We start from the raw sequence: 17,907 nt of genomic DNA on the forward strand, positions 1-17,907 counted from the left end.
TTCTTTCACACATGTAATACTTCTCACTCTGCCCCAGCTTGCTTTTTCACCCCCTCTTTAACATGGCAACAGCAGAAGGGGCTGTTCATTTTGGCGTGTATTAGGACTATAGAGATCTCAAGCCTCTGCTGAGTGGAAAAGTAAGTTCTGAAGAAGAGCTGCTTTTTCGTTCTGTAGGGGGTTTTATTTAAGTTTCTGTTGCCTTTTTTTTTTTTTTTACAACCAAGAGTTTAAATAGTGCCAAAGGCTGAGTAATGAATGAAACGTCCACTAATAACTGACACTGCACTACTGGTGCTAATCTTGTAACACATTCTGTCCCTTTCTGATGAAAAGAACTACCTAAAACATTTAAAACAACTGTATTTCTGCTCATTTCACAACTGAAGCACAGTGCAGAAGCCATTTCAGTCAGGTCATGAAAAATTGCCTCTCTTCCAAAAAACTGATGGTGCTCACATGGCATGGTGGGGAGAGGGCAGTGTAAGATTAATTGCGGTTGTTGCATGGCATTCTGCTGTCCCTTGTCTTCTATTCTGATCACCCATAAAATTTTTTCCTTCAATTTTTTAAGGTGAAGTGAAGAAAAGGAGAGAAAACACACTGTGCTCCAAAACCAGTTCACGGAATAGGTCAGGGTGGAGAGGACACTGTGGGTCACCTGAGCTAACCTCTCTGATCAAGCAGGGTCACCCCAGAGCACATGGCACAGGACAGTGTCCAGACAAATCCTGTGATCTCCAGTGAGGGAGACTCCACAGCTTCTCTGGGCCATTTCCCAGTGCACGGTCACCTATACAGTAAGGAAGTTCCTCCTATTCACGTGGAATTTCCTGTGCATCAATTTCTGCCCGTTTCTTCTTGTCTTATGGCCGGGCACCACCGAGCAGAGCCTGGTTCTCCTCTGACAGCCTCTCTTCAGATACTGACAGACACTGGTGAGGTGCCCTCTCACTCGTTTCTTGAGTTGCTGCTTTGCAAACTCACTGACCATAGCAAAGAGGAGGCCCATTCCTCTGTAACAGGACCTTCCCCAAAGCAGAATCCATCAGCTCCGAGACGCTTTAGCCCTTTGCCAACGGGTCCCGCGGCCTGACCCGGCTGCCTTAGGACGTGCGCGCCTCGCCAGGCGCTGCTCCGGCCGTAGAGAGCCCGGCAGCCGCCTCCTGCACCCTCCCTGGGGACACGGCGGCGGCCGAGAGAGCGGACGGGCACGTCTCGGTAGTTCCCGAGCAGGGTGCGTCCCGACCGGACCGGGCCGGGCCGGTACCGCGGCGGGGCGCGTTCCCGCGGCGGGGCGCGTTCCCGCGGCGGGGCGCGTTCCCGCGGCGGCCCCGCCGCTGTCTCGGGAGCACGCGCTGCGGCTGCCGGATTCAAATAGGCCAATAAGAGGTGCGGGCGCGGGCGGGGCCGGCAGCGGCCAATGGGCGCGGCGGACACTGGGAGGTGCGGGCGGTGCTGGCGATTTCAAACCCCGCCGAGCAGCCGCCGGACCGTCACCGGCCCGACCCGCCGGGCCCAGGTGAGACCCGCTGTCCTTGTCCTTTCCCCGGTGAGCTTCGGTCCCTTTTCCGTCCGCTGTCTCGCGCCTATGGGAGGCTGGCTAGGCCTTCCTCCGCCGCCAGGCCCGAGCCTCCCCGTTTCTCCCGGGGACCGTGTCGAGGCGTAGTCCCCGCGGTGAGACATCTCCCCACGGGGGTGGCCCGGGCCCGCGGGCTGCGGCGGCATCCGCCCGCAGAGCCCGGCGGCGTGAGGATTGCGGCTGGTAGTGGGGAGAGGCCGCGGCCTGTACCGCGCCGCGGAGGTGCAGCTCGCTCAGGCCGCCGCCAGCCGGGGGGCGATGGGGCCGCTGGGAGCCGCGGGCTCGGCGGCTCCGCCAAGGCCGCCTCCGTTCGTCGTGGGCTTGGGGCTGCCGGTGGGGGCCTTCCGTGGGAGGCGGCCGGGGGAAGGGGGCACCCCTTAAGGGAAACGCGGACCGGGCGCCTTCTGTCCCCTGAGGCTGCGTGCAGCATCGGTTCCCTCTAGAGTGTCCTAAGCAAAACGTTCTCTGGGGTGATTGTAGTCCTAAAACCAAAAGCGCGAGCTGATCTCTTATTTCTGCAGCTGTGTTGTTGGGTGCGAGTGTTAAGATTGCCGGAGCCCCTCGCCAGGAGGTGCTTCCTGTTGAATCCTCTCTGGTATAATGTGAAGAAGAGCTGGGTGGAAGTGTGTGTCCCATGCTTCTGCGCACACACCTTTCCCGCATTTCATTTTGATTTTGTTTCTGAAACAGATAGACAGTACTTTTCAAGTTGGCGTGCAGAGGGTTTTCCTCCTGAGTCTGGACGTTTTTGGGTCGGAAGACAGAGGCTGAGGACTGATTCTTCTGTGTGCCTTAGGCAAACCAGGATTTTGGTCTAAGAATAAAAAATTTTTAAAAAATCATATGTGCTACAGTTTTCTAACTGATTTGTATTTGTTTTGTATCATCTATCTGATTATGCTGCAGTTTTTGCTGATTTTAGTGTTTGTTTTTCTGCTGAACTGCAGTGCAAGTTGCCTTGTGCAGGTGAGAAAGGGATGAGTCGTTGTCGGGATGTTGAGCTACCAGCAATGGGAGCCCTTTCTAATGTATTACTTTTGTATCAAAGAAAGTGATGCTATAGGCTTTCAGTGAATCTATTAGTTTGAAACTGTAAAGCTGCTTAGTTCAGAATGCATGGAGTCTTGAATATTGGAGTATTCTAAAGGTGTACTCACAGAAGTCTGTTACTAAAACTTTGAGACAGGTTCACCTCAGAAGGTAGAATAATTGAGTGCAAATTGCCTGTATAGTTTTGACTCTTTAGTGTCTGTTGCGACGAACTCTCTGCGTGTGGAGACACGAGGCTTGACTCCATTTCAGAAGGCTGATTTATTATGTTAAATATTATATTAAATACTACATTAAAGCTATACTAAAAGAACAGAGATCAGAAGGCTACAACAAGAACAGAACAACAAAATCCTGCTACTCCTCACAGCCTTGGCACAGGTGGCTGTGATTGGTCATCAATGGAAAACAATCCACATGGACCAATCATGGATGCACCTGTTGCATTCCACAGCAGCAGATAGTAATTGTTTACATTTCTCTCCTGAGGCTCCTCAGCTTCTCAAGAGAGGAAAAATCTCAGCAAAGGATTTTTCATAATATCATGGCTACAAGTGTCCAACGTGAGATCAGTTGATTGTACAAAATTTAGAATTTGGTTTGGTTTTCTTGCCTCAGGCTTGGCCTTTCTTTAAACTTCACTGTTTTGATAGCTTCCCCTCATATTGGACTTACAGATTCACCATTTGTTTTTTTTTTTTTTTCTATTTCAAGAATTGTGGTAGGGCTAAGCCTTATAAGCAACACTGAGAGAGTGATATATCAAAAAGGGCCTTTAGGTACCACAGACTGTTTCTGAACAAATGGTTGCAGATGTATTGGGAGTAATTCTCAAAAACACCAAGTTGGGTAACTAGGTGACCTGCTACAGGAGAAATTATGTGACGACTTGATGAAAAAAAATTGAATTTTAGAAGTATGGGAGTTATTCAGACTGCTTTAGATCTGTATCGATGGAAGGTTTCTCCCTTGATATTGTAATATGGAAAAGGGAATGCATGGTGATGGAACCTGATTCCTGGTTCTTGTACACATAGGACTTGTATTTTGCCAGACTTAACTTTCAGGCTGGCTCTTGTCCTTCCCCTTGTATGGGCCTTGCATGTAAGCTGGCCTCTGCCTCTGAGAACTTGGTCTGCCACAGTGGGTCTGTGCTCTCATGCCAGAGTCTGCTAAAATGCAAAGATCTTGTTTCTGTTTAATAGTCCATGCAGAAAAGCTGAATTTCAGTGTAATGTTATAAATTGTTTCACTTTGTGTGTTTGATGATAAATTTACAGCTGAAAAGCACTTAGTATGTTGTACGCTCCTTCAGTCAACTTTTTTTTTCTACCCAGTTGTCACCTGCAAATGCAGCACTTCTGTTTGCCCCTTCTTATACATCACTAAAGCACATCTTGAACAGTACATCCAATTAGAAACTGCTCTGCATATTTTGTGGAGTAGAGATAACTAATCTTAATTATCTAATTTGGAGGATTTTGTTGTGTAGGATGCGTGACTGGAAGGACACTTGAGAGATGTAAATGCTTGCAAACCTTTAAATAAGGTTTTCAAAACCACGGTCAGTGTTCATCTGGTTCCCTTTTTTCCTGTTCCTACCTCTCCTCTGTTTCACACTACCAGCAGCTGTCCTTATGTGATTTATAAAATAAATGTATAAGCGTGTATTGCTAATTTGTTTGTAAACTATTTACTGTAAATGGTTTGTTAAGTCTGCCAGAGTAGGATGGCATTAAAGCCATTTGCATCTGTAGCAGAGTGGTTGGTTTAAGACAATATAGTCTGAGACTAACATGGTGTTGCTTTGCTGATGCTTTGTTGTAGACTATTCCCAGTGGTTCGTGTTATATGGGTGGAGTTCTGAGGTGACATTGAAAAGCCTTGTACCCTTTTGTTTAAACTAAATATTGCCTTGCACTGGGCAGTATTGCTCTGGCTTGTTTGAATAGTCTCTTGACCTGAGCATTTGTACATTGTCTGGGTTGTCTACGACAGCTCGGTTGCTGCCAATGTCAGATGTTGAAAAGCAGAAGCTGCTGTGCATGTTTGTGCCTTCCTGTTGCAGGGGGTAGAGTGAGGTGGTGAGAAAAGTAACTTGGGCAATTATTCAGTGGGAAGCATGGCTGGTGCTGGTGGTGCCTGGAAGAGGCTTCTTTCTTCAGCTAGCTAAAAAGATGGCTGGAGAAATACAGCCTTACATCACATGGCTTGATGCTCTTGTGAGGAGGAAGCAAGTGACACCCAGTTCCCACCATACCAGCTTCTTCAGTTGCTATTGTCGCTATAGAAAAGGCATCTCAAAATGTCAGACGATGGGCTAGAGAGATTGCTGATGAATCAGCTCCAGCAGAGTGCTGTCATTACACATCTTGCAGCAGCATGAAATGCGGGGATGGTATGGTGCCAGGCTCTTCGTTCGTATCTTCTTTGGAAGGCACTGTTTCTCCTTCCCCACGGCTGGCCTTGTTCCTGCTGTCGGGTTTCAGAACCGCTCCCTCCTTCAATTAGGGATTGCTGCATGATTGGTGGCCTGGGATAATGTCTGCTGCATGCTCGGGTTTGACCGCAGCTCCCTCTGTTAGAGCAGTGATTGTTCTGACGGGCATGGGCGTTCGGGGTATGACTCATGAGGACAGCAGGCCTGGCGGGCCAAGCTGCTCACTGGTCGCCGGCCCGGCGGCCCCTTCTTTGCCGAAAGGCGGCACCGCGGCCGCCGGCAGGGCCGAGCAGCGCCTGCTGCCGCTCGCCCGGCCCCGCGGGGGCGGCTCGGCGGGCGGCGCTGGCAGGGCCCGACCCGGCCCGGCCGCGGGGCGGGGGCGGCGGGCACAGACAATGCCGGGCGGGCGGGCGGCCTGCTCGCCGTGCCCGGCCGCGGCCTGCGGCCAGACACCCGCGGAGTGGGAAACGTCGCCGGGCTGCGGGGACGCCTCTAGGGCTGCGGGCAGAAGTGGAGGGGGTTTCCTTCTGGAAGGTGCTGGGGATGGCGGGGGCGCCGCTAGTTGGAGAGGGAAGCCGTGCTGGAGGGAGCTTCCCTCGGAGAAGGAGGGAGCTAGTGATGTCTCCGCGGGAGCTTTCCTTCATCAGCAGTTCAGGCCGTCCTTTTAAAGAAAATCGCATGAGCCTTTTCACGCCTGAGCTTTGTAAAACCTCTTGAGAGGTGGGGGCCTTTGCAGCTTACAAGCAGAGTCCCACTGACATCTTTCACTCCCAACTGTCCACCCTTAGAATTATGTCAGTGCATGCCTGTGCACTTGCCCGTGTGTTGCCCTTTTCCCTTTTGCCCTTCTCGGCTCCCTAAGACTGGCTTCGCTCCAGGCTTACCCATGCAGTTACAAATTGCTTTTGGTCCTAGCTGTAGCAGAAGGTCAGTTTATTCTGCATTTTCTCTCACTTTCATATGAATGGAAAAGAACGGCCCTGGTTACTTTCAGAGTGCATGTATTAAAATGTATTTTTCCAGATAAATTAGGTATTTGTATCTCTTACGAGCAGCTTGTCGTTTGTGCTATTAAAATTTCACTGAGGTGGGTTAGGACATACAAGTTAAAGCAGGCAAGAGAGAATTTAACGCTGTTTGTTTTTGAATGCCATTTCATTGCTGCTGAAACAGTAGCTTCCCTTTAGCATGCATTTCTCCTTTTTCTTATTGTTATTCTGAGGTCTTTATTTTTTTCATCATGGGTCTGTATATCTTGCAACTTACAATTCATCTGTCAATTGAAAATGCCAGCCTTTAAAATTATATTAAATTTTTATTGCTTACTGTGTTAGGATTACTCAAGTCTTCAACATTTTTTCAGAGCTACTTTATGTTGTGTCTAATGGGAAGGTTTGGCTGGCAAATGAAAAAAAATACCCGTGTTGGGCTAAACTTCTAAGAAAGTGAAACTTTGTCCTTTCAGAGCCAAAGAACAAATGTGACCCAAAACTGCCATTAAACAAATAAACAAATAATTCTTTCTTCTGAGAAAACTGTGGCTGCACTACCAGAGATCTGTCTGCTAAGAAGTGTAGTTTTATCTGAAATGTGACATCCAACTATATACACTCCAAATTTATGCCCTGTTGTATAGGAGCATTTCAAACTGATTTTTCCTTTTTAAAGACCTGTCTTGATTTTTCTGAACTTATTCTTGAGTAATGCTTTTGAGAACCTTTCAAATTATTATATATTTGATTATGTTCTTGTGCAACAGTAATATTCAATAGGTGAAATAGGGAGAATATTCATAGGTGAAATACTTCTCAATAGGGAGAAATAGACAATAATTATCAATAAATAGCTGGTTTTGTTTAGCATAAAATGGCTTCCTAGTTTGCTATTGTGCATCTGTAGAAAATGGTCTGGAAGCTGACCCTTCACAATAAAATACAGTGATAGGTTGTAGCTGTGATATTTATTAAAAATCTTAAGATTTTTTTTCTCCTCCTGAGAAGCTGAGGAGCCTCAGGAAAGAAATGTAAACAATAACTGTCTGCTGCTGTGGAATGCAACAGGTGCATCTTCCATTGGTCCATGTGGATTGTTTTCCATTGATGACCAATCACAGCCACCTGTGCCAAGGCTGTGAGCAGTCACAGAATTTTGTTATGCATTCTATTCTATTCTTGTTCTTTGTAGCCTTCTGATATTTCTTTTCTCTATGTTCTTTTAGTATAGTTTTTATATAGTATTTTAATATAATATATAACATAATAAATCAGCCTTCTGAAACAGAGTCAAGCCTTGTGTCTCCACACACAGAGTACACTGCAACAATTGGTGATGAATGTATGCTTCAAAAAAAAAAATCACATTTTAGAATGCTAATGGTGTAAGGACTTTTCCTTAGCATACTATAAGCTTATAAGTTAATGTGATTCAGCTCTACAAATTGTAGCAGGAAAAGCATTTATTTAGAAGTTAAGAGCTGTTCAGAGTAGTACATGGTGAATCCAAACTTTGATGTTTTCGTACTTTCTCGCAATCTTTTAGTGTGTTGATACATTTGTTTCCCAGACTTATATTCATTTGGGAATTCTCACTTTTACGTTTTAAATTCTTGCATTTGTGCTGCCTTGTACATGCTTTCCACTCTTGCTGCATTTTGCATGATCTCCCTTTAAAAGATCCTGTTCTTTCCTTGATGGTCTTCATTTTCTCACTGTTCTGTAATATCAAGGTGCCCTGCCAAGACCTGTCAGGAAAGATTTGTTATTCACCTCCACTACTGATTTCTTGGGTGACTTGCTTTTGGAAATGTTGCATTGACCACTTTTATGACAAGTGTCTCTCACAAAACTTACTTTGGCAGTTCAGTTGCTTGTTTTCTGGATTTTATCAAAATGAGTGTTCTTTCTGAAACACTTAATTCTGTTTGTTCCAAGTTGTGGCTCCAAAAAAAAAAAAAATCTATGTAGGTCAAACACTTCCTTGCTGCACATTCACTAGTAATAACAGAATTTAGCTGTGTTATTGTATAATGAGGCCACTTGCTATTTGGTTGTTGAGAAGTAATGGCTTGAGGTTTATGTGTCTTTGCAAAGAAGCTTTTAAGAAAAACCTTTTTGTCAAATGTGGGATACTCTGTGATCACACAGAATCCAGCGCCTTAATTGAAAAGAGAAACAATTGTCTTTTATTCTGTTAAATGCAAGATGTAGACAGTCCAAAATCTTGGCATTAGCAGACATGAGCAGTGATGAAGCTAGAAATACTGGATGTGTAAGAAGGAGCTTTCCCTCTGTGACCGTGGAATACTTTCTGCGAAACTGTCTGTTCTAGAGGGATTTGTAAATTACTGGGGGGAGTGCAATTTTATCACTATTTTTAGATGCCAGATTCAGTGCAGAAGGCGACTTAACCCATTTTGTAATTGAAGTATCGATTGTAGATGTTAATGACTAAAAATAGTGGGGGAACTGAGTTGACCAGACTGAAAAAAACCAGGTGAAACACTGTTTCATGGTGATTCAACTCCCTTCCCCACGTCTCTCTTAGAGCGTGTGATTCCCCTCAAGTTAAGCACATTATGATGTGGGAAGGGAAGTTTGAGATGCTGTAGTGTATCACTGCTGTACAAGCAAGAGGTTGTACTTTGTGGCAGTGAACTGTTGTGTAGGGGTAAGGATAAAAATAATTGTAAATCAGTATCAGTCTGGTAATGGACAAGCCTTTTTAGTGGAGTTGCTGTTGACTTTAGGGTTTGGGCTGAATTGAGGTTTGTAGTACTTGCTGCGTACTTGATTGAGGACTGTCCTATAGTAAGGCTTCCTTCCTTGGCAGGACAGATCTCTGGAGAGAAATAATGTTTCTTTTTATTATTGAAGTAGGAAGTTCATACTTCTGTCTGTTTTCTTAAAAAACAGTGTAGATGTCTAGTACAGGTGCCAAAATTTTATCCTGGTGTTTCTGTTGCTGGCATGTGTGTTCATGCTTTCTTCCCCTTTTGGTTTTTGTTCAGAATAACTACTATCCTTGTATTGTTCCTTATGTGTTCTTCAACAAAAAAAAGTATAAAGAGGCAATAGCTTGAATTTGTTCCAAGTTTGTGATTAAGAATCAGAGCTACCTAATTTTCTATAAAGTTCATTCTGCTTGTTCTTTGCAAAGGTGCGTGTGACTTTGGGGAGAGACTACTGCATCTATTTATGTTGTCTGCATCCACACTGAGGAAGTTCTCCATTATTTCTATATTGGTGCACTCAAATGAAGATATTCCTAATGCCAGTTTATACTGGCAAAGCTGTCTTTGCTGACAGCACTTGGCTGCAGAACTAACTTGAGGGATGGGTAATTTTACTGCTGGAAACTGTTCGCTGTAGGGCATGCCTGCATCCATTGCTAGGTGGACTGTTTGGAAAGCTTTTCATGTGAATTCAGTCTTATTTCTTGCTTTTGGAGAGAAGTCATGGTCTTCATAGAGTTAGATATGTTTTACCCCCCACTTCTGTATTTGCCATGAGCATCTTGCTTTTGGGTGTGGGGTAGTGCTTTTTTTGTTTTGGTGTGCATGTTTGGTTTCTGTTTTTTGGTGGGTTTGGTGGGGTGTTTTTTGTTGGTTTTTTAATAGGTAAAATGCATTGAGTTTGAATCAGGAGTCTGTTCATTTCTATTTCATTTTGAACTCTCAGTAGACTGAAGGAGGGATAAGAGAACAAATGAGAGGCTGGGGCAGAGAAAACATAAGCAGGAGTTTAAGCAGATGAAAGCAGATCCATTGCAAAAGGCTGGTGGGGTTTGGATGCAGTAACTCATTGCCCTTTGACGTCGTATGATTGTTTGGGATTGGTATGGCCTTTGAGTTCTATTCTCATTGTGAATTTTAATTTGGACTATGTTTTTGGCAGTTCCTGACAAAATCCAGTGGAGGAATGTTTTTCTTTCTTTGTTTTTTGTTGGGGTTTTTTTTTGTGGTTTTTTTTTTGTTGTTGCTGGGTTTTTTTTGTTGGTTTTTTTTGTTGTTTTGGGGTTTTTTTGTTTTGTTTTTTGTTGTTGTTTGTTTTTTGTTTGTTTGTTTTAGTAAGTTGAGCATTAAAAAAGATAGTGAAACAGAATTAACAGTTCAGTAGGATGGGTTTTAGGTAGCCTCACTTTTGAGTACTTTGCTTCTTACATAATAAGCAGATCCTTTCATTCTCACTGGCTTACAGTCCTTAGGCCCTCAGAAAAAAGTGTGCTTCTTTAGAAGCATGCTTGCTACCACTGTGCTGATGTCAAGAAAAAATATCCATACTGTTCTTTTGATGGGAAAGGGAATGAAAAGGGCAAACCATAATAACGCTTGGATACACTTGTTTATGTATGTAGTCAGCTTGTGTTCTGACATTGACTCTTGTTTTACTGCCATTGGGCAAATTAATAGTTTATGCAATTATAGTGAGAGCAGTATTAACATCCATAGAAACCTGTAAATATTTAAGGCAAGCTTAGTATAATTTGCTGTGGGGCTGTGTGTATTGGTGACAGGTAGGGATTTTGGAGTTCTTTGTGTTTCTTATGGTTTTTCTTTTTTAATTATTGGGAGGTTGGGTTGTTACTTAAGTATCTTCTAACTTATCTGGCAAGGAATAAAAAAAGAGCTGTTGCTAGCCTAATTTTGCTGTCAGGTTAGCTGTATGTCTTAGTGTTGTGTGGCTGATAGAAGGCTTTGAAGTACTTGCTTACATTAATTTATGTGAGTGAAAATATGCCTCTAATTCAAGGGATTACCTGTCTACAGAGACCCTCTGACTGAATTAGGTGAAGTACTTTGTAGGCCAAAGGCTGAATTTCTGTTAGGAGCATTTTGCTAGTGTTGTGTACTTATATGCCTGTAGTGATAAATTGTTGTGTATGGCTGGGTTTTGGCTTGGTCTGTGAATTCAGACTGATGTGTTGAAATGTGTTACTCCCTCTCTGGTTTGATTTTGTGCTTATAAATAACACTGGGAGCCCTTTCTACTGCTATTTTCATTTTGCTGACCTCTCTTCTTCAGACTGGTTCTCTCATTATTTTCTGAGCAGTCAGATTGTTTGTACAATAAGTCTGAGATGGGCATTGAGCCTAAGATCTCATCTGTCATACCCTAATAGTCAGTGTTCTTATTTTAATCTAAAGGAAAGGGAGAAGGGGGAAACCACTAAAACTTGAATGACTAAGGATTTAAACACTACATGTGGCAAGAAATTGATCTCTTGTTGACAGTTGCTGATGCTGGCTACATTAGAATTAGGGCAAAAATGGGTTTTGTTCCTCTTGGTGAATCTTCATTTCAATTGTGCTGTTTGTAAAGTTGTTAAAATGGCTGTCCTTACACTTGCATCTGATTATTTTTTGACACTGATTCATGGCACCTGTTGCTAAAAGCATGTGTCAGTAAGAGCCAGTTTTTAGTGTTGATGGGAACTCATTTTGGTTTAGTGCCTTAGCTGTAGTACATTCTTCCTCAAGCTTAGGTGAGGTTATATTCCACATGCCTTTTCAGTTTACTAAAAGTTTCACCTATTCAAACTTGTAGCGTGAGAAATACTACAAATTGCACTGCTCTCTAATCTTTAATGGCTTCTGGTAATTTTCTAGAGCTAAAAAAATAGTGGTCTGATTTTCAATGTGTGCATCTAAATATAATTACAACCTTGGATTGCATATTAGCAATGAGATTTGCTACAGAACTGGGGAGTTGTATTGTTTTGGATTGTTTTGTTTTTTGTTCACTTGTTTTGGGCGTTTTTGTGTGTGTTTTGGTTTTGGTTTGATTTTTTGGTTTCTTTCTTTTTATGTTTTTGTTTTATGTTTTTGTATTTTTAGGTATAAATATGTATTCACCCAATATGTATTCTGTTTTCTAACTTGTTCTTATCTCCACAGAAATTACTGTAGTTCTAGAAAGAGCCTGATTTACAATGGGGGACGACAGTGAGTGGATGAAATTGCCCATTGATCAGAAATGTGAACATAAGGTTGGTAATCATGGATTTGGTTTGCTGCATATCTCTGCTCATTATGATTTTGTGGTGTTTCTGTAACTAAATACTCTGTAATTGGGTAATCTTGACAGCTGCACGGTGAGAATGTCAACAGATCTGAAACTGCATCAGCTCTATCCAACCTAGAGGCTGAATAACCTCTATTAAGCAGATTTTAGTAGCGTTATATGGCATAAGCTTGTGTGCTGACAGATAAGTACACTCATTCACTTGGAGAAATTACTCATCTGTAGCTGAAACTGTTGCTTGGCTCCCACCTCCTCATTGCTGTTTGCTGGAACTTATGAAGAGCAGGGGGAAGACTGGCATCTCTCTATCCCATATCATTCTTGGCGGGAGAAAAAACAAGTGTTTTGTCCTGTTGCATGTCTTTCATGTAGACATTGAAGAGAAATCTGCAGGTGCCAGCTTGCTGAGCATACTTTCAAATATGATTGAAGAACTTTGTGAGAGTGGTGAGTTAAGGTTGTAATGGCACAACATTTAAATGTCCAATTTCTGGTTCCAGCTATGGAAAGCCAGACTAAACGGTTATGAAGAAGCCCTTAAGCTCTTCCAGAAGATAGATGATGAAAAGAGTCCTGAATGGTCCAAGTATCTTGGGTTGATAAAGAAATTTGTGACCGACTCCAATGCAGTGGCTCAGCTGAAAGGACTAGAAGCAGCGCTTGCTTATGTTGAAAATGCTCATGTAGCTGGGAAGTAAGTAGCCTTTTCTTGCTGCTCTTAGGACAGTTTCATATGCCTCTCTGAGAAAGGCTGCAGCTGCATGTAAATTGTGCCGTGGCCGCTATCAATTCTGATCTCTACTGTTAAGAGCTGAACTTGCTTTCTAATCTAGAGAACTTGCCGAATGGCAGGCTTTCCTTGTGGATGGCCTCCATGTGCATATTAACTTACCACAACTTGCTTGCAGTGGTCTAAAAAACTACTGAAGGCACTAGTAAACATTTCTGAAATGGTGAAAAAAATTAATCACTAATGTGGTGGTGTAAATGCTGTGAACTGGAATCTCTGTTCTTGTTTGATTGAAACAGTCTTACCTGTACAGGAGGGAGCCCTTTTTTTCAGTGGGATATTTGTGTAATTCATACATTAAATGAAATATGTTTGTGACATTGCATCCAGCATAACCACTATGAATCTTCATACCTGCCAATTTCTTCACTGGATGTCTTGTAGTACTTCTGTGTTGTCTAGCTCATGAAGTAGACCATAATCCTGAGGGTGAAAAAGCACATAATAGGTCAGGTTAGTGCTTTGGTCCACTGACTTTGTGACCTGATGAATTGAATAAAGGTCTTACTTAAAAACAAATTAACAAACCCAAAGCTGTGTTTGAAAATCTAACAACCTTGCGCACTCCTTGATTTAAAATTTGTGTTAATGATTTAGTTTATGTGAAGGTTGGAAGTGTATGTGAAATACTGTGCTGGGATTATGTACAGATACACTTAACTCATTACAACATATATAATTCCAGGACATGGCATTTATTTGTGAACCTCAACTAGAGAGTGTTAATACAGTCTTGAGAATGTCTGCTATTCACTGTTGTAGTCTGGTATTAGAATGATAATATAATTGTGATCTGCGTTCTTTTATAAAACTAGATGTCAAAGCTATCCCTTAAAAATGTTGGGGTTTTTTTCCAAGGTTATTTTAGGATGTAGTCTCTTTTATGTGAAGACGTGTTGGGTCTTAATCTGGATTTGGTGCTGTGTTTTTTTTTCTGTGGATAATGAAGTAGAACACTTAATTCACATAAATGTTCCAAAGGTAATACTCTCTCATCTTTCAGGACAACAGGAGAAGTAGCATCAGGAGTTGTAAATAAAGTGTTCAATCAGCCAAAGGCCAGGGCAAAAGAGCTTGGTGAAGATATATGTCTCATGTATATAGAAATTGAGAAAGGAGAGGCAATACAAGAAGAATTATTAAAGGGTCTGGACAACAAAAACCCAAAAATCATAGTAGCATGTATAGAGACACTGAGGAAAGCACTAAGGTAAGCTTTTAGTTCATGGTGTTGTGGTTTTCTTCTTTGCTTTTTCTTCACTCCAGCAATATCTGAAGTTTAATTTTATTGCCGTCTTTAGCAGGCAATTTTGTTATTGTTGAGTAGAATGCATCTTTCCTGAATTGGTATTTTTTGACAGCAACAGTTGGCAACATCATGGGATTTGTTAGATGTGAGGGTTGTCTATGTTGTACTAGCCTAATCTGGATCTCTTTCATTCATGGTAACTGTTTACCAAACTTGATTTTCCCAGCCTCTGAGAGAAGGGCAAGATTAGTGTGTCTTGTTCCAGACTGTGAAGCTTCTCTTCTGAATATCTGTAATAAGCTCACTGATGTGAAAACTAAAACATAGTTTAGTTTTTTGTTCTGGTTTTTTGGTTTTTTTTAAACCACTGTTTTCCTCTCTGATGTGAGCATATTTAATTGGGTACACAGTGTGTGTTTTTAGAAGAAAGGAGAAAAAAAACCAGTTCATTGCACAGTAAGCTTCTGTTGTCCATATAATAATTCCTTCATGGATAAGGAGAGCTGCTAGTGCTCCCTAAAAATCAAATCCAATTTAAGATGATGTAGTAGGCTTCAGTATTAGATTATTTTTTGGTTCCACATCAAGTTTGTTTGCTGCCTTTGAGTGAAAAATACTGGGGCTTTATGAAATTCTTATACTTGGTGTATATATTATTTACTGACCATTAGGGTTTTTTTTAAGGAAACAGAAAATTTTGAAATTAATGGACAGAATACTTCTTTCTGAGTAAAGCAGCTCATGTGAAAACTGTATAATGTATGTGGGGAGTGCCTTATGTTATACGTCTTTTAGAGGACTTGCTGAGGCATACATAGAGATGATCCTTGTTAAACTGATTGTTTCAGGCTTTAGTAATATCAAAATAAAGCTTTGGGCTTAACACATTACCTATGATTCTGCTAAGTGAAACTACTGTCCTATATTTGAGAATATATTGTAGCTCTTTTAAATTGCTTATCTGGTTAAATGTCCTTTTAACAGTGCAGTGTGATTAGAAACCTGCATAAACTTCCTCAGTATCTTTCAACTAACTGCTTCTGTAAAATGTGCCACATGTTTTTTTTTATTACTTGCAGTATTTTATTATATTTGTGATGTTAAGATCAAATACTCGCATGCAGCCCTGTTGGCTTAAACTCCATCTTCTACTTCTGAGTTGTGTTGCTACTTAAATTTTTCTAATACTTTGGTAGGCTTTCTGCATTGATAACAAAATTTGTCTGTGTTGTACCTAGGTGGGTAGCTTGAATGCATAACTAGTTTAATTTCTGGTGTTTTCTATCATGTGCTAAGGTTTCTATTCTTTCTTGTTATATAAATTAGATTATATGAATTGGATACAAATAAGTTTGCATGGGCATTTCTCCAAATATGCTCTCTTCTAAGTCATGATAGAAAAATTGAATTATTGGGCAACTCATTTGTTCACATATTTACATCATGTTACTTCCAAGACCTGTTTTGAAGGTGTTTATACGGAGTATTTTTTTAAAATTGATGTGGAAATAAAATTATGTGCACTAGAATTTCTGGAAAGTGAGACATGTAGATTTTAGTTCTTGAGCAGACTTTTTTGCTAGCTTTTTTATGTGGAACTTGAATTGGAGGGAGCCATAAGAAAAAGTGTGATTAATAGAAAGGTGATTTCAGAATTAAGAAGAAATGTTTCTGAATAAAAAAAATTAATGCTTTTGAGGTGATTTATATATGGTGCCTTAGTAAATACAGCAGTTAACTTTATTATGAGTTTGAAAAGAAAGTTATTGTGTTCTCATTCATCAGTGATTGAAATAGGAAGTTTTGTGTATTAAATGCAACAGCATGCAGAATCTTCTGTCAAGGAAGGGTGTTTGGCTGGTGAAGCTTGTTTTATGTGTTCCTTCAGTGGCACGTATTTCAGCACATATGTTTTCTGTGAAGATGACCCAAGCTCACTATAATTATCTGGTCCAACAAGTGGAAAAGTGACTAATGCTTTTACTGCAGTTTGTTTCCAAGGATAGACAAAGGAGGTTCTATTCTGATTAAAAAAAAAAAAAGTAGGTCATACAAATTTTGGTCTGAGGACAACTTCTTTCTTCGTCTTTTTTCCCCCCCGGCAGGGGAGCTGATTTAAGCACTGGACTGGATTAAGTGCTTTGAAGTAATTTGAGAGGCCTGATTTTGTAATTCCAAGCTGGGTGTGGAGGTTCATTTTGATAGGGCATATGTTCTTTAAATTTTATGGTAGCATCTCAAAATAATGGTTTGAGTAGATGACAGAATTGCTAAATGTGCGCTGGAAGACTTTCATAGACTGTTTTTTAGAAAATGAGTTATTTGTGGATCACTCCCTGTTCATGGACACTGATGCTATTCTGTGTTTCACTGTCAGTGAATTTGGTTCAAAGATAATCTCACTGAAGCCAATCATCAAAGTATTGCCAAAACTTTTTGAATCTCGGGAAAAGGCTGTTCGAGACGAAGCCAAGCTCCTTGCTGTGGAAATCTACCGTTGGATAAGGGATGCTTTGAGACCTCCATTGCAGAACATAAATTCTGTTCAGGTAGGCAGGAAGTATTTCTGTATCCAAACATTTGATTCTCATCCTCCCTGGTTCTGTGATGCTGGCACTCTTAAAGCCAAAACTGGAATGTATTTTTTTAGCTCCATTTAACTCTACCCAAAATGTTGGTCACTCCTAGTCATTTGTAAGGAAATTATAACAGTGTTTGGTTGCTCTGAACATACATGAAGTTGTGGAGTGAAGCTTTGTATTGGAACTGAGGATGGCAATTCAGCAGTAGAATGTAGCAGAATAGTTGCCCTTATAAAAGACCCTTGCAGTGAAAGTCTTTGAGTCAATAATTTTCATTCTGTTTTCTTTTTTCCTGAATTTTTTTCCTCTGTGCATCCCTTCATACTTATTCTGATGATGGTCAGGATGTGACTGTTTCCCTTCAGGAAATAGCATTGAATTATGATAGACTATTTCATAATTTTAAAATTTTACAAGTTATGCATCCTTTCCTCCTACCCACTTGAGTTAATTATGTTCAGGTGGAAAACAGTAGCTTGCTTTAAATGGGCATGGTTAAAAAAAACCAAACAGATTCATCAAATGTAGCTCAGCATGTTTGTTTCATCTCAGTTTTAGTGTGCATGGCTGTAAAGGAAAGCTTCCTCCATGCTCAGCCATTTTTATTTCAAAGTGTCTACAGAGGGTCCACACCATTCTGAGAGGGGCCATTGTTCTGACTCTTCTACTATTAGTTCTTATGTAAATGCTGTGCAATAACTTTCTCTTCTTTGACTGAGTATATCCACAGACTTTTGAACAGTGAATGTGAAGTCACTCCTTTAGTGGCAGAAAAAAGATAGTAATGAAAGGTAGTGCTGTCTTGGCTTTGAAATGGGAAAACTGTAATGGCTTGCTTGTCTTGGAGTATGTCCGTAATGTCTCTGATATGATTCTTTTCCCTTTTGGCAGCTAAAAGAGCTGGAAGAAGAATGGATCAAAGTGTCATCAGCTGCTCCTAAGCAGACCAGGTTCCTGCGTTCCCAACAGGAGCTGAAAGCAAAATTTGAGCAGCAGCAGGGACTTGGAGGAGATGCAGATGGAGGTAATCTATTTAATCTGTGAACTCTATTGGCAAGTATATTGTATATAGTTGGTGAAGGAATGCATTAAATTGTAAAGAAGCTTTTGCTCAAGCTGGTGCAAAACATGGAGTGCACTACACAAGAAGAAAACGTGTCTGAGGAAGAAGCTTTATATGAAAGAGTATCTATCT

The 17,907-nt window shown here is 41.4% G+C and overlaps 1 protein-coding gene across 5 annotated transcripts in view; it reads left to right on the plus strand.

Annotated features, from left to right (window-relative positions):
• Positions 1–1,431: 1,431 nt before the first annotated feature.
• CKAP5 (cytoskeleton associated protein 5) overlaps positions 1,432–17,907 on the plus strand; it is a 54,039-nt gene continuing 37,563 nt past the window's right edge. For 3 of the 5 annotated variants that reach the window (XM_041424477.1, XM_041424733.1, XM_041424823.1), the window contains exons 1-6: positions 1,435–1,522; positions 11,965–12,056; positions 12,592–12,785; positions 13,885–14,091; positions 16,508–16,679; positions 17,604–17,736. In XM_041424477.1, the coding sequence (XP_041280411.1) occupies positions 12,000–12,056; positions 12,592–12,785; positions 13,885–14,091; positions 16,508–16,679; positions 17,604–17,736 (763 nt within the window). In that variant the 5' untranslated portion in view covers positions 1,435–1,522; positions 11,965–11,999. Of the gene's footprint in view, positions 1,553–5,628; positions 5,793–11,964; positions 12,057–12,591; positions 12,786–13,884; positions 14,092–16,507; positions 16,680–17,603; positions 17,737–17,907 lie in introns of those variants that run through there. The other 2 variants (XM_041424565.1, XM_041424647.1) reach the window with 2 other exon arrangements.

Source organism: Onychostruthus taczanowskii, unplaced genomic scaffold, assembly GCF_017590055.1.
Source record: "Onychostruthus taczanowskii isolate IOZ18803 unplaced genomic scaffold, ASM1759005v1 scaffold1, whole genome shotgun sequence".
Lineage (NCBI taxonomy): Eukaryota > Metazoa > Chordata > Aves > Passeriformes > Passeridae > Onychostruthus > Onychostruthus taczanowskii.